The sequence below is a fragment of the Myotis nattereri genome (assembly GCF_964212035.1).
Source record: "Myotis nattereri genome assembly, chromosome: 4".
Taxonomy (NCBI): Eukaryota; Metazoa; Chordata; class Mammalia; order Chiroptera; family Vespertilionidae; genus Myotis; species Myotis nattereri.
The window spans coordinates 102,002,436-102,018,506 of record NC_138079.1 but is presented as its reverse complement, the minus strand read 5'-3'; the positions used below and the strand labels follow the sequence as shown (position 1 = coordinate 102,018,506).

The window sequence follows — 16,071 nt, the reverse complement described above, 5'->3', positions numbered from 1 at the left end:
CCTTCTTGGCATCTCATAATGTCTATTTGCTGGTGTTGTCCTGATGTGCCCTCACGAGGAGTGCCTTCTTTCTGTTGAGCTGATGGCTCTGCTGGGGTTCTCCAGCTGGTCCTGATAATGTCTCTAAGGTGGTGACAGCCAGTTGACCATGTTAAGCCCACAGGCCCATCTGCCTCTTTGTGCTGCCCTGGCATTTGCACCAGGGCTTGGCCCTGTCTAGCCATTTCTCAGCCCCTCTCCCAGCCCTGGATTTCTGCCTCTGGATTTGCCTGTGCTGGACATTTCATGTAAAAGGAATCATGTGGCCTTTGTATCTGGCTTCTTTTACTTAGGATGATGTTTTCCAGGTTCATTCAGGTTGGAGCATGTCAGAACTTCATTCTTATGGGTGAATAATATTCCATTGTCAGGAAAAATATATTTGTTTATTCGTTGAATAGTGGATCTTAAGGTGTCCTGAGTTTTGGTCCCCTGTGAGAGTCCGATGAGATCTGTGAGTCTTTCAGGAGAACATTCCGGAACGGCTAGTGTGTGAAGTTGGCAGAGTCCTCGGCTCCTTAGAGCCTGTCAAAGGTTCAGAATCCTTATTTTAGATTATTTATTGCAAGACTTATTCTTCATTTGCTAATATATTTTTCTTTTCCTTTTCTGTGATTATACTCACACACAGCTGAATGTTAGGACTTTGAAAAGGGGTCTCTGAGGAGGAACAATTGTGAGGGTGAAGGACAAATGACATGGGTTGCTGCTCTGAGATGATCTAAAACAGTGATTCTCAACCTGTGGGTCACGACCCCTTTGGGGGTCGAACGACCCTTTCACAGGGGTCGCCTAAGACCATCGGAAAACACATATATAATTACATATTGTTTTTGTGATTAATCACTATGCTTTAATTATGTTCAATTTGTAACAATGAAATTGGGGGTCACCACAACATGAGGAACTGTATTAAAGGGTCGCGGCATTAGGAAGGTTGAGAACCACTGATCTAAAAGGTACACAGACTGTGCTGTAGCTGGGCTTCCAAATCACAATTAGATTTGGCTTCACAGAATACAAAAACTCAAAATAACAGGGTCTTAAGCATGTCAAATTTTATTTTCTCATATTGGAGCGGCCTGCAGTGGGTGGTCCAGGGCAGGCACCAAGGACCCAGGTCCTCCTGTCTTTCTGCTCTGCCATCCCTAGCACTTTGCTGTGACTAAGATGACTCCAGAAAGCAGTTCTGAAGGAAAAATAAGCATAATTCTGCCCTAATCAGCCTCTTAAGGAACCTTTCAGAAGTCTGCCGCTACACTTCTGCTCCATCCAATGGCTGGGGCTTAGTGGTGCGGCCATGCCTTACCCATATGTGTTGCTTCCCAAACACAAGTGGGCCTGCTATGAGGGAACAATGGAGAGTGGGTATTAGCAGTCTCGAGCATTGGAGCTATGGTTCTAGTCCCAGACCCAGGTCATACAGATCAGTGGTCAGAGGAGACACGACAGGTCAGCTTCCACAGTTCCAGGTCTGCCCACCTCACACAGGGCTCAGGCTAATTCTGCAAATATGGAGAGAAGAGGATGACAAGCTTGGTGATGGTCATGTTCCAGCTCCTCTGCTTCCTTGGGAACCGGCTGTGTTGAGCGTCCCATTTTCCTCCTCCCAGGGGACATTGATCTGCCTGTTAGGACTAATTTTCTATGCCCCCCCCCCACCCATTTTTTTCTGGTTTTAACTTTTTATTTTGAAAATTACCAAAATAGCACTGTGCTCCCGTATACTCTTTGCCCATCTCCCCTGATGCTGATATTCTGTAGTTCCAAGGTGCAGTAGGCAAAGCCGAGGAATCAGCAGTGTGGAATGTTCCCCCAGCACTGTTTCTGTGCACAGGAGCTGGCCAGCTCCGGAACAGCTGTGTTTTTCCCTCTTCTAAAACCTTATCATTCCTGTCTTTCATTTTAGTGTTCTCTCGAGGCCTGAAGAAGTCATCTCAGGAGCTGTATGGTCTGATCTGCTACGGCGAACTGCGCAAGAAGATTGGGGGCTGTGAGTACGAGCTGCCACAAGGCAGGGCCTGCTGTCCTGGCACTATTGGGTCTTGGTCCCAGTGGCTCTTCTGTTTTCCCTCCAACTTTTCTCTTAAACATTTTAATATACGGAAACAATGAAGAAGAATGTAATGACTGCCACATACCTGCACTTAAACTTCCCAGTTGGTAACCTTTGTTACATTTATATGTACAATCGCCCCCTTTCTTCTCCCCCTTCACATACTTGCTTGTTTTCTGCTCAGCCATTGGACTTTAAGTTGCAGACATCCTAGCACACCCCTAAGTCCCTCCCCCTCTGTCACCTGAGAACAGGACATTCTCCTGCATACCTATAGCCGTATTATTACACCCAACACATTTCACATTTATCAGACAGGGACCACAATCTTACCTAATATCCTGCCCATATTCAGATTCCCCAGCACGCCCCAGCATGCCAGCTGGGCACCTGTTGAGAACATTGCCCTGCTCGTAGCTGTGGTGTCCCTTAAGTCTTTTGACCTAGAAAAGCCCCCACTTTTTGGTCTTTAGTAACACTGGTACTTTGAAGGGTTAGGGCCCCTCCCTTTGCACTGTTCCGGTCCTCTCTGTAACTAGGTTCCCTTCAGATGTAGAGGGTGCTCTTGCCTCCCTGGACACCTGTGCCCACTGCCTTGCGTCCCTACCTTGCTTCCTCATGTGGCCACAGACAAGAGGGCGCACCCTTGCCTCTGCACATTCCACTTGTCTGCCTGCCACACATCCACAGAGCCACTCTGAAGGTTAAATGCGATCTTATGAGATGACCATAGCCACCATCTTACCAGCCACTTACTTAACATGTCACTGCTGAATGGGCAGGTGGCTGGGGGTGTGGAAGCAGCAGAAGGTTGGGGATGATGGGCAGTCACTGATTGCTCTGCACATCTGGCCTGTGTTGGGTGACCTCCCCTCTCCTAAAACAGGCAAGAATGTGTAAGAGGCTCTAAATGGAACAAGTGTCTGGTTCCCTACCCTGTCTTCTCCACAGTCTGAGGACTTCTTTGTAAAGCCCTCCCAGCTTCTGCTTTGAATGGTCTGTTCAGAGGGACTATTGGGCCGCATCTCCCTTGAGTCTCTACTTTCTCTTCTGCGTCCTTCTCTCTGCCCTAAACCTAAAGTGTTTCTTTTCATGGCATTGTGTGGGTACCACCTGCTTTGTTAATGATCCATGACCACTCCTCCATCCCTGCCACATCTGAGCCGATCAGCCAGAGCCTCTCAGCCAGTCTCTGATTGCATATGAATCATCCTCTTGTTGGCTCCATGCCCCTGGGTTATCACCTGGCCCCTGACCCAAGGGGCCTCCGCATTCGGACTTCAGCTCATCTCCATGCTGGGCACCCCTCCAGCTTGGCTGCTCCTTTCCTGATGGTAATGCCTGGTCATCTGTCTCAGCCCAGTTACATGTCACACGTGCACATGTTTAAACACACACATACACATTCACACACACAACCTGGTGTGGCTTTTCCCTCTGATCCCCCACCCACTGATGCAAATGGTGGGACGCTGTTATGTCATTTCGTGAATCTTTGGTGAAGGACATGCTTCCACTTGCACCCTTCTGCAGAGTGCCCTGTACAGGGCCGCCTCTCATACCTGCTTAGTGGTAATGCTTTCTGGGATGTTCAGGAGGTCAGAGCTCGCTTTTTATTCATTCCTTTTTCTGAGATATCCAGGCATATGCAAATCTTGAAATAGTAGACTTTGAGTCCCTGCTGTATTCCAGGGACTTTGACACATATTACCTTGTGTAAAGCATCGTAACAGCTGTGTGAGATGGCATTGTTCCTGTCTGAAAAGGGGGCTGAGGACATTCCATTTTGATGAAAAACTAATGACTTCAAGCCTCCTTAGCTATTAAGTGACAAGGTTCCATGCTGCCTCCAGTCCTGATTTTTACACCGATGCTATTCCGTCTGCCACAGCACCAATGTCAGGACAGGCTGAGGGGGGGACACTGGTTGACTGTAGTACTCACCAGTTTGCTCAGACTGCTTTTCTTCGAAGGACAGTTTTTTGGACCGTGCCCCATTTGGTGACTCAGACCCTAAAGTTGAGGTGGTGCCAGCCTTCTTTCTATCTGTCCCACCAGCTGGACACAGGGTGATGATGGGCCTTCTGTCTGTCTGTCCCACCAGCCGGACACAGGATGATGGGCCTTTTCCTCCCCTTTACCTATGAACTCCTTTGATCTTAGCTCAAATGTTCACAAATCTCCACAACAGGCTGGGCCACTATGTCACACATTCTCAGCACTCCAGACCCTCCCTCCATGCAGCATCACAACTGCCTTTACACTCGCGAGTGCTTGTTTGATTTATGCCCATCTGAAGGCAGGTCTGTGTGTGACCTCTTTGTCAGTGAGCAAGTCTATAAGTTCGCCCTTTCTGGGGCTATGCCTTCCTTCCTGAAGATCCATTTCATCTGGTACTGTTTCTCTTCAGCCTACCGAACTTTTTTTAATGTTCTTTGTGTAATTGTGTTGGCCATGAATTCTTGTAGTTATTTATTTATCTGAAAAGTCTTTGTTCTTTTTTTTTTTTTTTTAATATATTTTATTGATTTTTTACAGAGAGGAAAGGGAGGGACAGAGAGTCAGAAACATCCATGAGAGAGAAACATCGCTTAGCTGCCTCCTGCACACCCCCTACTGGGGATGTGCCTGCAACCAAGGTACATGCCCTTGACAGGAATCGAACCTGTGACCATACAGTCCCCAGGCCGATGCTCTATCCACTGAGCCAAACCGATCAGGGCTGAAAAGTCTTTATTCTTAAGATACTTTTGCTGGTTGTAGAATTCTGATTGAAAGGTGTTTTATTTAAAAATATATTTTTATTGATTTCAGAGAGGAAGGGAGAGGAAGAGAGAGATAGAAACATCAATGATGAGAGAATTATTGATTGGCTGCTCCTGCACCACTCCCCCCTCCCCCCCCCCCCACCCCCAACTGGGGATTCGAGCCTGCAGCCCAGGCATGTGCCCTTGACCAGAATCAAACCCTGGACCCTTCAGTCCACAGGCTGATGCTCTATCCACTGAGCCAAACCAGTTAGGGCTGAAAGGTTTTTTCTTCCATCACTTTAAAGATGTTCCACTGTCTCTGGCTTGCATGGTTTCTGGTGAGAGGTCACATCTGTCCTGGTTCCTCTGGAAGAGATGTTCTTTTCTTTCTCTGGCTGCTTTTAAGGTTTGGTCCTTGTCTTTGGTTCTCAGTCTGGCTGTGTGTTTATGGCTTGGCCCCTTCTCCCTCCCTCCCCCCTCCCCCCGAAAAAAAATATAGAATCATTCAAAGACTTTACAGTGAGCACCCAAACATCCACTGCCTAGACTCTCCCATTACCTGGTTACCTGACTTGGTTTCCACATGTCCTGAGGACAGTACTAAGTACCAGGAGGGCAGAGGAAATGTGCAGTATCTGAGCTGATCATCCAGCGGACCCTGGGACCTAGGGCTCAAAGCTGACTAAGGCAGGCCCGCAGGTAACTAGAGGCCAGCAGGAGAAATGTGCACAGTGGTTACCAGAGGAAGGAGCCTCTAAACTAGCAGTTGAGGACGAGTGGAGGTTCAGCATAGCCCAGGGGTCTGAGGTTTTTGGGAGGAGTGATCATCTGTGCAGAGGCAGATAGTAGTCCCAGGAGAAAGTCTAGGTGTGTGGAGAGGGCATGCAGGTGACACCTTGTTCTGACTTTGCGGGAGGGGCTGCAGCTAACATAGGGGTTTTATTTGGAAGACCTTAAATAACTGCTCCAAGGTCATGTCTGTTTCTTATTCTGTTTAAAGGTATGGATGACAAGAATGCCACGAAGTTGAATGAGCTCATTCAGGTTGGGTAAGTACAAATTATATTATGAGACACCACCTGCTCATGTTGGGCGTTTGCATTGTTCTCTGAAATACAGAACTAGAAATACTCATCTGTCCCTCCCACTCACCCCACCAGAGCTTCTGCGCTTTCACCGGGACCACTCCGTTCCTTGTCTTAGGTCATCTCCCCCACCACCCAAGATCTCCTGGTCAAAGCTCAGCTGTCCTGTAGGTCGAACTCTCTCCTGGAACAGTCTTCACTGGCCTCTGCTGTATCCAGAGCATCGCCTTCCTGTACCTCTGGTTCTTGTCTCCCCCAGCCCGGGGTTAGACGGCCTGTGAGCCCCTGTTTCTCAGGTGTGAGCTCCTCCTAGGTGGGGCTCGCTGCATGTGCTTCTGTTCAGGCTCCAGCCCAGCAGGGATGCTCTTACAGATGCTCGTGTTGCATTCTCAAGGCTTTATTTCTATGAACTGCTACCCTTTTGCAGCCAGTCATGATAGTAACTAGGATGTAGCTATCACCACCGTGTGAAAGACCAGACCCACTCCAACCGCCAGGAGTGTAGGCAGTCTTAACTACTGGTGGTGTTGGGCAAACGGAGCCTCCTGGATGTGTGTGGGGGATGATTAGGCAAGTAGGAAGAGGCCACTTGCCATGGCCTTGTGGATCTTTTGTCACCTCCCCAGCCCATTCACCTGTTGTAGCTTCAGCATCCCGTATTCCTTCCCACCCTTACACCTGCCCTGCATTTGTCAGGTGGAAGCTGTATTTGCTCCAACTTTAAACATTTTTCTCCTGGGCACATCTTCAGGGGAGGAGATGGTAAGTGTGTGCCTAACTATATGGAACTGCCAGAACTTTCCAGGGAGAGTTCCATTAGCTCCTTTTGAACCATCCTAGTGGGTGTGAAGTGGTATTTCATTGTGTGTGTGTGTTTTTGTTGATTGCAGAAAGGAAGGGGAGGGAGGGAGATAGAAACATCAATGATGAGAGAGAATCATTGATTGGCTACCTCCTGCACGCCATACTGGGGATGGAGCCTGTAACCTGGGCATGTGCCCTGACCGGGAATCTAGCCGTGACCTCCTAGTTCATATGTCAATACTCAACCACTGAGCCACACTGACTGGGCTCATTGTGGTTTTGATTAGCATTTCCCCAATAACTAATGATGTTGAGCATCTTTCCTGTGCTTCTTTACCATTTTTATTTCTTCTTTGGTGAAGTGTTCGTTCAAATCTTGTACCTGTTTTCTTATGTTTGAGTTTAGAGAGTTCTTTATATATTCTAGACCAGCAGTCCGTGAGGTTCCAAAGGTTGGCGATCGCTGTTCTAGACACCAGTCTTTTATCAGATAGGTGATTTGTAAATATTTTCTTCCACTCTGTGACTTGTCTCATCATCTCTTTACTAGTGTCTTTCAAAGGGCAGAGTATTTAATTTTGATTAGATCCAATTTGCCATCCTTTGCTTTTGTGGACTAACCTGTTGTAGCTAAGAACCCTTTGCCTACTAAGTTCACAAAGATGTTCGCCTGTTTCCTTCTAAAAGATTTATAGTTTGACGTTTAAATCCATGCCCTACTTTGGATTTTTTTTTATATGATGTAAAGTTTATACCTAGGTTTATATTTTTGGCCTATGGGTGTCCAGTTGTCCCAGCCTTTTCTGTAGAAAGGACTGTCATCTAAGGTCAATTGACCGTACTAAATGTGTCTTTTTCAAGACCTTTAATTCTGTTCTATTGATTTGTGTCCATTCTTTCACCAATAGACATAAGATTTTTAGTACAAAGCAAAAAGCTTGTAAAGGTGAAACAGATGCGGGGAAATTAGTACAGTGCCTTGATTTAAGACCAAAAAGCATTGCGTATTTAACCAACTTCCTGTCTGTGCTTCTCCTGCAGACTTTTTTCAATTAACTGTGGATCTCCTTTTGTTATAAAATTATAGAATTAGATAAAAGAGTAAATGAATTGAGAAAAGCTCCAAAATTAAATCGTATTACATTGGTCACAGACCCAGCAGCATGCTTATTGGGTTTATCAAATAGCTTTGCAGAGAAGAAAATAAACCTCTCAGGATGGAAAGCCAGACTCCCACGCACTGACAGGACTTATTCTGTTGCCTGTTTTGTCAAAGTAACACTCAAGTGCAGGGGTTCATATAGAATCCTCTGTTTTGTTACTTTCCATCGGAGGTCAAGCTGGCCTGGCCTGTCAGTAGTCTTCGCCTGTCTTCCCGCCATGGGGCTGGTGTGTGAGGGTGGGGAGTGCAGATCATGTCGCAGGACCGGGGCCAGGCCTTGAGAGGCCTTTTCTGTGTGAGCTTGAACATGGCTTTACCTTGTACAGGCTCCAAACTCAGGCTGCCATAGAACTTCCATTTGAGAGAAAAGGAAAGGAATTGTATTCTCAGGATGGTTATTTAGTCACAAAAAGAGGACTGCTCAATTTCACTTTTTTTTTAAAAAAAGGAAGTCACAAAATAGCAGTTTAACGGAAAATGTGATCATCACAAACACAGGTGCCACATGACACAGCTCCACCTGCTCTTTAAGTCTTGCCTGCTACTGTTTTGTTTTGTTTGGGGGCAGATGCAACAAAAAGTGATGGTGGGCAGGAAAATCCACTTGTCCCCAGAGCCCTTTATTGGAGGAGGTTGTTTTAAAATTCGACTTGGTGCTCAATTACTGCTGTTTTAAAGCTGTCCTCCCAATTCCCTCTTCAGTAGCACCTTGTGGCCCTGGACCGCCCATGAGTTCAGGTGGCTAAAACTCAAGCTTTGGTCTCAGCGGAGTGTGGTGGTGGTTCATGTGGACTCTTATCCTCTCTGAATTGCTCCTCCTGACAGAATTGGGGGGCGAGGGGGATGGCGGGGCTGGCTTCCTGGGGCCACAGCTGGGAGTTAGCCAATTAGAAAAGTTGGTTAAAATAGAGTCATAAAACTTCATGACACCCATTACTGAGCACAACATGGGCAAACCTCCCTGTTGTGTGGATGCTGGAGAACAGAAACATAAACCTTTCCTGCCCATGGTTTCTCTTCCCCTGTCTGCAAATCCACTTGCTAAGGTGACTTGGTTTTAAATAGAAATAAAACGAATAGGTTATATGTTTGCCTCTAGAAAACAGACAAACAAAAAACAGTTATAAAACAATATACACGGACCTTGAAACTTTTGTAAAACAGAAACCTACATTTGCTTACCAGACACAGCTGGCTGGCCAAGGCCTTTTCTTTGACGGGGCCCATCCTCAGAGTTCTGGGTTGTTTTTATCTTAGAGGCGCTAGTCAAGATGCATCACTTGCGATGAACCGTTTTCAAGCGGAACGAGCATAGAAATGCACGGCAGTGGGGCTGCAGGGTGCTTCCAGTCACCCTCCGTCTTTCAAAGTTGTCTTGCCCGCACTCACTGGACTGCCAATCTACCCTTATTGAGTAATTCCAAAGCATTCTAAATGTGTTTATTAGAAGAAACTATTTTTGTGGCTTTTGTACTCGTTTGTAGTATTTCTTTAATTCTAACACTATCTAAAGTCCTGCCACAGCAGTGCTCACAGTGTCACTGGCATCTGTGACAGGCAGGCGTGAAGCAGGCCCACTGACTTGATGCCCGTGCCTGCTGGCTGAGTGCCCTACACCCCAGGTCCCAGTGTATGCTTTCCAGAGGTCCTGGGGGCTGGGGGACATGGCTGACGTGAAGATGTGGTCTCTGAGTTGGGCTGAGGTCACATAGAGATGGGATGAAACCTACTCTCAAGGGGTCCTGTGGAGGAAGAGGAGAGGAGGGTACATCATCTGGTATCTGAGGGGGGCTCACTGTCATGGGCTTTCCAGGGGGTTGGACAGCAGCTGATGCCGCACCCATCACCAGGCAGGAGGCAGGGCACGTTTCCTGTGAATGACAGGCATCCCCTTTGCAGTGTGAGGTCTGAGTGGGAAAGTATTGGGCATCCAGAGCCATAGGGCTGAGCAGGAGCTCTGAAGGCCAGGATGGGCGCCCAGTCAGGGCCCTCCCTGCGCAGGACAGGGAGCTACTGTTCATTGAGAGGTCTCAGCATTTCTTTAAAAAATTTTCCCAGGGCCACCACAGTGCGTTACAAAGGAAGAAACCTGCGAATCAAAGCGCCCATGTGCCGAGCCCTGAAGAAACTCTGTGACCCAGACGGTATGTAGAGGGTGGGCTGGGTGGGGCTGGGGGCGTGTGTTCTCTGCTCCATTTAGCAATCGATAGGCTGAGCTCTGTGTCCGAGCATTCCTAAACCCATGAGCAATTCTTGGGTCCAAAGCAGTGTGTCCACTCACAGCATTCAGATGGAGTGTGAGTGGTGGCAGGAGGGAGTCCCGTGGCCTCGTGTGGCCCAGTCATTGCCCCAGCTTTGTGGGTACCCTAGTGGCCATGTTGGCGCTTCTCTGGGCACAAGTTCTCGTGGGCCTCTCTGCCAGCTCTGCTTTGCCTCCCAGGCCGTTTGTCCCCGGCTCCTCCTGCCGAGTTGTCTGGCCAACCACGTTGCCTTCTGCATGGCAGTCTGTTGGCCAGGCTCTCACAGCCCTTCTTGTCGCAGGCCTGAGTGATGAAGAGGACCAGAAGCCAGTGCGTCTGCCCCTGAGGGTCCCCGTAGAGCTACAGCCAAGGAACAATCATGCCTGGGCCCGCGTACAGAGCCTCTCCCAGAACCCCAGGCTCAGGTAATTGCCTTTGGAGTTTGGTGGGGAGCCAGCTGGGAGGGATGTGAACAGAGGGTGGTATATGGGTTCCCTCGTGGACCCCTGAGTGATGCTCCAAAATTGCATGGGGGTAGGGTGAGGGTAGTGTACTGTTGGGGGCCTGGAGGCATGAGTCTCGCAGGCCAGGAGCGGATGTAGAAAGATGTCGTGATTAGCAAGTTGATGACTATAGCATTTTCCCCCATTCCCTTTCCATTGCCTCTTACCATTCCCTAAAGTTTGGTATCTGATTTGTGGATGACTCACCACAGTGAGTACAGACCATTTTCCAGTTACACATTTTTATTTTTATAGATTGAGGTAAAAGTCACATAACATAGAATTAACCATTAGCCATTTCAAGGTATCCCATTCAGGACACTTGAGTACTTTCACAGTATTGTGCAGCTACCATTTCTATTTTTGTCACTCCAAAAGGAAGCCTGGTATCCACTAAATAGTTGCTTCTCATACCCCGCCCCTGGTCCTTGGCCCCCAGCAATCACAAATGTTCCTTCTGTCTCTAGATTTGGCTATTCTGGACGTTAGGCATAAGTGGAATCTCCTATTATAGTCCTTTCTTTCTGACCTCTCACTGAGCATAATGTTTTCAGGTGCCGAGCATCCACATGGTGGTGTGTCTGCTTCATTCCTCCCATGTGTATTTTTATTTCTTGGGGTTATTAAGGCTGGCCAGGCCTCCCCTTCCTGACCCGAACGGTGCTTATTAGAATAGTTGGGTGGGCTGTGCCCAGGTCCATGTTCTGGGTGAGATTTTGCACTGTGAAGGGTAGATAGGTCTCCGCTTTATCTTCTTGCAGTCTTTAGTTACTCAATTTAAAGGGTTCATTTTTTTTTTAATATATTTTATTGATTTTTTACAAAGAGGAAGGTAGAGAGATAGAGAGTTAGAAACATCAATGAGAGAGAAACACCGATCAGCTGCCTCCCGCACATCTCCCACTGGGGATGTGCCCGCAACCCAGGTACATGCCCTTGACCGGAATCGAACCCGGGACCCTTCAGTCCGCAGGCCGACGCTCTATCCACTGAGCCAAACCGGTTAGGGCTAAAGGGTTCATTTTTAAGAAAAGGAGTCATCATGGCTCTGGCCCCGCCATGGTACCTTTCCTAGATGCCCTTACTCTTTATGGCATTGACTTGCTGCCAGCACCCTGGGGGCTCTTCAGAAGGTTCTATCCCCATGGTAACAGCTTTCCTCTTCCCATTTTTGTTTCCTATAGGATGATCGTGGAGCTCCATCGGAAGGTCTCCAGCCTCATTGAATTTTTGAAGCAGAAGTGGGAGCTCCATGAAGTGCGAATTGTATCTTTTTCCTACTAAAGCAACCCCCCCACCACCACCACCACCATCATATCTACAGCATCTGCTGCCTCAGAATGGTGTCTGTCCTGCCTGTCACTCTCAGGATTGCACTGGGGCCCATGTGGTATAGCAGCTATGCTGTGAGATGGTATTCAGCCAGAACTAAAATCCATAGCCCCTTTCCTCTGGGTTTTGGGTGTGTGGTCCACTTTCACCTTGCAGTGTTAGAACTCTGTCACAGCAGCCCTCCATGTGGTGATCAACTACCGTCTGGCCTGTGGGATATGGGCTAAGCATCCCTGGGAGCAGGTTGATCAAATGACTAAGGATAGTGTCAGACTTCTCCTTAGCCAGCTCCCAGCCCTGCCCAGTCCACAGCAAGAACAGTGTGTGCTGGGAGTAGGTTCCTAAAGAAGGAAATACCGGAGTCATGCCTTTCCAAAGGCCCTGTGATGCCCAGGGGCGGGTGCTGCTACATATGGTTCCTTGACAGTGTGCTAAGCGAAAGACACTCGCGGAGCGGCAGCTGCAGGATTCGTTTGTGGAGCCATCACAGGAGAAAGTAATGCTGCACCTGTTCCCTGGGGAGAACTGTACGCTGACCCCACTTCCAGGAGTGGCCCGTGTGGTGCACTCTAAGGCCTTCTGCACAGTGCACTGGCAGGAGGGTGGCCGGTGCAAACAGAGCTCCAAAGATGCCCACACACTGCCTCCAGCTCAGATCCTGGGCATCCAGAGCGGGCAGGGTACAGCCAGAGGCCAAGTGAAGTGCCCAAGGAGCGGCACCGAAGGCAAGGGCGGGGGGCGGCCTCCTCCCTCCATGGACACTTCTCAGAGCTCTGGAGAGAGTTCCCCTGAAAGTGCCCTTGGGGAGGGGGCTGCCCCAAGCCTCAGCAGCCCGAACGCTCCCGACAGGCTTCCCCCTGGGCTCCAGGATGCTGGGGTACAGACCCCTATGGCAGCTCCTGTAGAGGTTGGGGACGGCCCAGCCCAAGAGCCCAGGGCCACGACTTGTGCCTGTGGCCAGCTCCCAGAGCTGGAGGACGATCTCTCTCTCCTAGACCCCTTTCCCCGCTACTTGAAGTCCTGCCAGGACCTCATCCTCCCTGAGCCGTGCCACTGTGCAGACTCTCGGCTCTCAGCCTGTGTCTCCCCAGAGACTCAAGCCCCCAGCAGCGCAGAGGTGGCCAACCTTGCCCAGACCAGGGCACCGTCTCCTGTCCGTGGCCTATCTGGCCTGGAGCCTCAGCCCAGCCCAGGGCTCCAGCCGGATGTTTGCACTAAAGACTCAGCAGATGCTCCTGCGGAGGAGCCCCAGGAGAAGGTGAGCCCCTCGGACCCCCCGCCACCTCAGGGACAGCCTTCTGCCAAGCCTCCAAAAGATGTCCCTGCCAGCCGGCTGGCCCAGCAGCTCCGCGAAGAGGGCTGGAACCTGCAGACCTCCGAGAGCCTGACACTGGCCGAAGTCTACCTCATGATGGGAAAGCCAAGCAAGCTGCAGCTGGAGTATGACTGGCTGGCTGAGCTGGGCCCCGAAGGCCAGGCCCCTGGTGGTTCCCCACCTGCCGCCTTTCACAAGCAGCGCCTCCTCAGCTGCCTCCTGAAGCTCATCTCCACTGAGGTCAACCCCAGACTGGTGAGTGAGTGTCCGCATGGCTCTGTTGGCACCCAGAGGGCAATCAGGCCCAGCCCCATAGCAGGTGGTCAGGAGTCCCCCTGGCTCCTCAGGGAAGGGCAGGAGGCAGGGACCTCAGTGACCAGAGAGGCAGAGGTTCTCACAGACCATGTTTCATTTTATTGAGCGCGGCCATGCTGAGCACTGGCTATGGCTTTGGCTTCTTGCCAGACAAGGGCCCTGTCCTCTCCTTCTAGGCTCACACAGGGCTCCAAAGAGGACAGCAACCAGCAGGCCATGCCTGTTGGGCCTTGCTAGGCTCCGGTGATTCTGCTGAGCCCTGAGCGTGCCAGCCAAGGGGTCAGTGTACAGAGGTGAGGTGGCAGGCTTGGCCAGGACTAAGCCAGATTGGACTTTCTCTAGGTGTCGGGAGGGTTGCAGGTTTCTGCAGAGGAATGACAAGGTCGAGTTTGCACTTTAGAATGGCTGTCCTGGGAGGACAGTGGTGGCACAGCCTCAGAGAAGGGAGTGGAGCTGAAGGGGAAAAATGGAATGCTGGGGCTGAGAGCTGCATGGTGGGGCTGCACCCAGAAAACCTCTGCAGGCCGACCTCCGTGGGTAGCTGTCCAGGAGACGGCTAGTTGAAGTAGTCTGGGGCTCCTCAGGAGGGTCCAAGGTGAGTGGGTGATCCCTGAGCCCAGTGAGTGACCATGGTGGCCCAGGGAGGGGGTGGTCATGCCAGGTAGGCCATGGCATGTGACCCTAACCAGGGGAGGCTGATTAGCAAAGCTGCAAATGGGGCAGAGACTTGCTGATGGAAAGTCTTGTAGGATCTCCTGGACACGAGCAGAGTTCTAATGCAGGCTGTTCCCGAAATAGCAGTGTATGCGTGGTGTTTAGAAGCCTGGTGCCTCATAGGTTCCAGGAGGGGCAGCTGAGGGAGCTGAATGCTGTGGCTTTGGGGGACAGGCCAGGACTGCAGGCTCACTGTGCACCCCTCAGTACTGATTCACAGTCAGTACCAAGTGTAAGCGGTGCCTGAGAGCACACACCACACCTTCCACTTTCCCTGAACAGACGCTCAGTCTGGAATTTGCTGTTCTGCCTTGGCTTCTGGTTGACTCTCCCACCAGGTTCCTCTCCGTTTTCTCAGTTGTGCCCCAGGCAGTGCTTGCCCCAGGCTCTCAGTGGAGCAGGTGAAGTGAATCAGTGCCTTGTGAGAGAGGTGGGTGGGAGCTGCCTGGATGCTGCAGAGGCTGGTGAGGCAAGGCCTGAGGGTGAGAGATGGCCTTTGGATTTCGCAGCGTGGAGGTGCCCCTCGGTCAGGCATGGGCAGCACGGGCAGTACCAGGGTGACTGAGCAGAGGTTATGAGTTTAAAAACGTTTTCAAGTTTGTCTTTTGGAGGGGGTCAGGAAAAGAGACTGGGGCACACATGAGTATGTCCAGTACCTTATGGAAGGAGGCCAGGCTACACTGGCTCCGGAGAAGGCTGGAGGAAACACGGCTGAGGAGTGGCCTTGGCCTCAACTGAAGAGGAGAGTGGAGCAGGTTGGAAACACTATTGCAGAGAGAACAAAGCAGAGTGCTCAGAGCCATGGTTCTCAAAGTGGGTCCCCTGTCAACAGTCTCAGCTTCACCTGGGAAGTTGCTAGAGATGCAGTTCTTGGGGCCCTATCACCATGTTTTTAAAAGTATATATATTTTTATTGATTGCAGAGAGGAAGGGAGAGGGACAGGGATACATAAACATCAGTGTTGAGAGAGAATCATTGATTGGCTGCCTCCTGCACGTCCCCCACTGGGGATTGAGCCCGCAACCCAAGCAGGCTTGTGCCCCAACCACGAATGGAGCTGTGACCTCCTGGTTCATAGGTTGACACTCAACCTTGAGTCATACCAGCTGGGCGATAGACCATGTTTTGACACCCTCACCAGGTGATACTGATGCTTCTCGGGTGTGAGAGCTGCTGACCAGAGGCCCCGGCTGAGAATGGGAACCTTGAGTTAAAGATGGATAGCCTGGCCTTTTGGTCTCCCTCCTGCTGAGGTTTGGGTGAATCGCTGACAAGAGCAAGTGCCCCAGGGGTCAGAATGCTGACAAGAGGCTGGCTGGGCACTTGGTTGGACAATTGAATAGTGAGTCAGATTGAATAAACTAAGCAGAAAGAGGTGGGGGGTGGGGGGGGGCTAAGGGGGAGGAGTCCTATGGAAAGGAGGAGGAGGGTCAGGGCTGGGGGCTGAAGGGCCATGGGAGGTACAGAGGCATGGGGCTTCTGGCAAGCAGAGCAGGTGAGGTTGTGCTGAGTGTGGATAATGGGTTCTGTAATTTACTGGAAGGTCCCCCCCCAGTGGGCCTTGGGTGTGGGTACCTCGGAGAATGTGGAGGACGGGGTTGGTAAAGTCACCAGGGTGAGAACAGCTGGATGGAAGGGTGTCTCTGTTGAGGACTCAAGAGTGGAGGCAATGCCCTCAGGGAGCAATCTATGAAACCCCTGGGGTTTGGGATATGCTTCAGCAGGGAGCTCTTCAGCTGTGATTGTGTTTCATTC

At 50.3% G+C, this 16,071-nt stretch overlaps 1 protein-coding gene across 1 annotated transcript in view; it reads left to right on the top strand.

Moving 5' to 3' along the window:
• The window catches only part of CRAMP1 (cramped chromatin regulator homolog 1), a gene marked incomplete at its 3' end in the record, with an annotated part of 59,295 nt that overhangs the window by 26,577 nt on the left and 16,647 nt on the right, over window positions 1-16,071 (top strand). Inside the window, exons 4-9 of the mRNA XM_081089322.1 lie at window positions 1,949-2,032; window positions 5,846-5,894; window positions 9,955-10,040; window positions 10,438-10,561; window positions 11,824-11,905; window positions 12,408-13,541. Of these exons, the coding sequence (XP_080945448.1) occupies window positions 1,949-2,032; window positions 5,846-5,894; window positions 9,955-10,040; window positions 10,438-10,561; window positions 11,824-11,905; window positions 12,408-13,541 (1,559 nt within the window). The remainder of the gene's footprint in view (window positions 1-1,948; window positions 2,033-5,845; window positions 5,895-9,954; window positions 10,041-10,437; window positions 10,562-11,823; window positions 11,906-12,407; window positions 13,542-16,071) is intronic.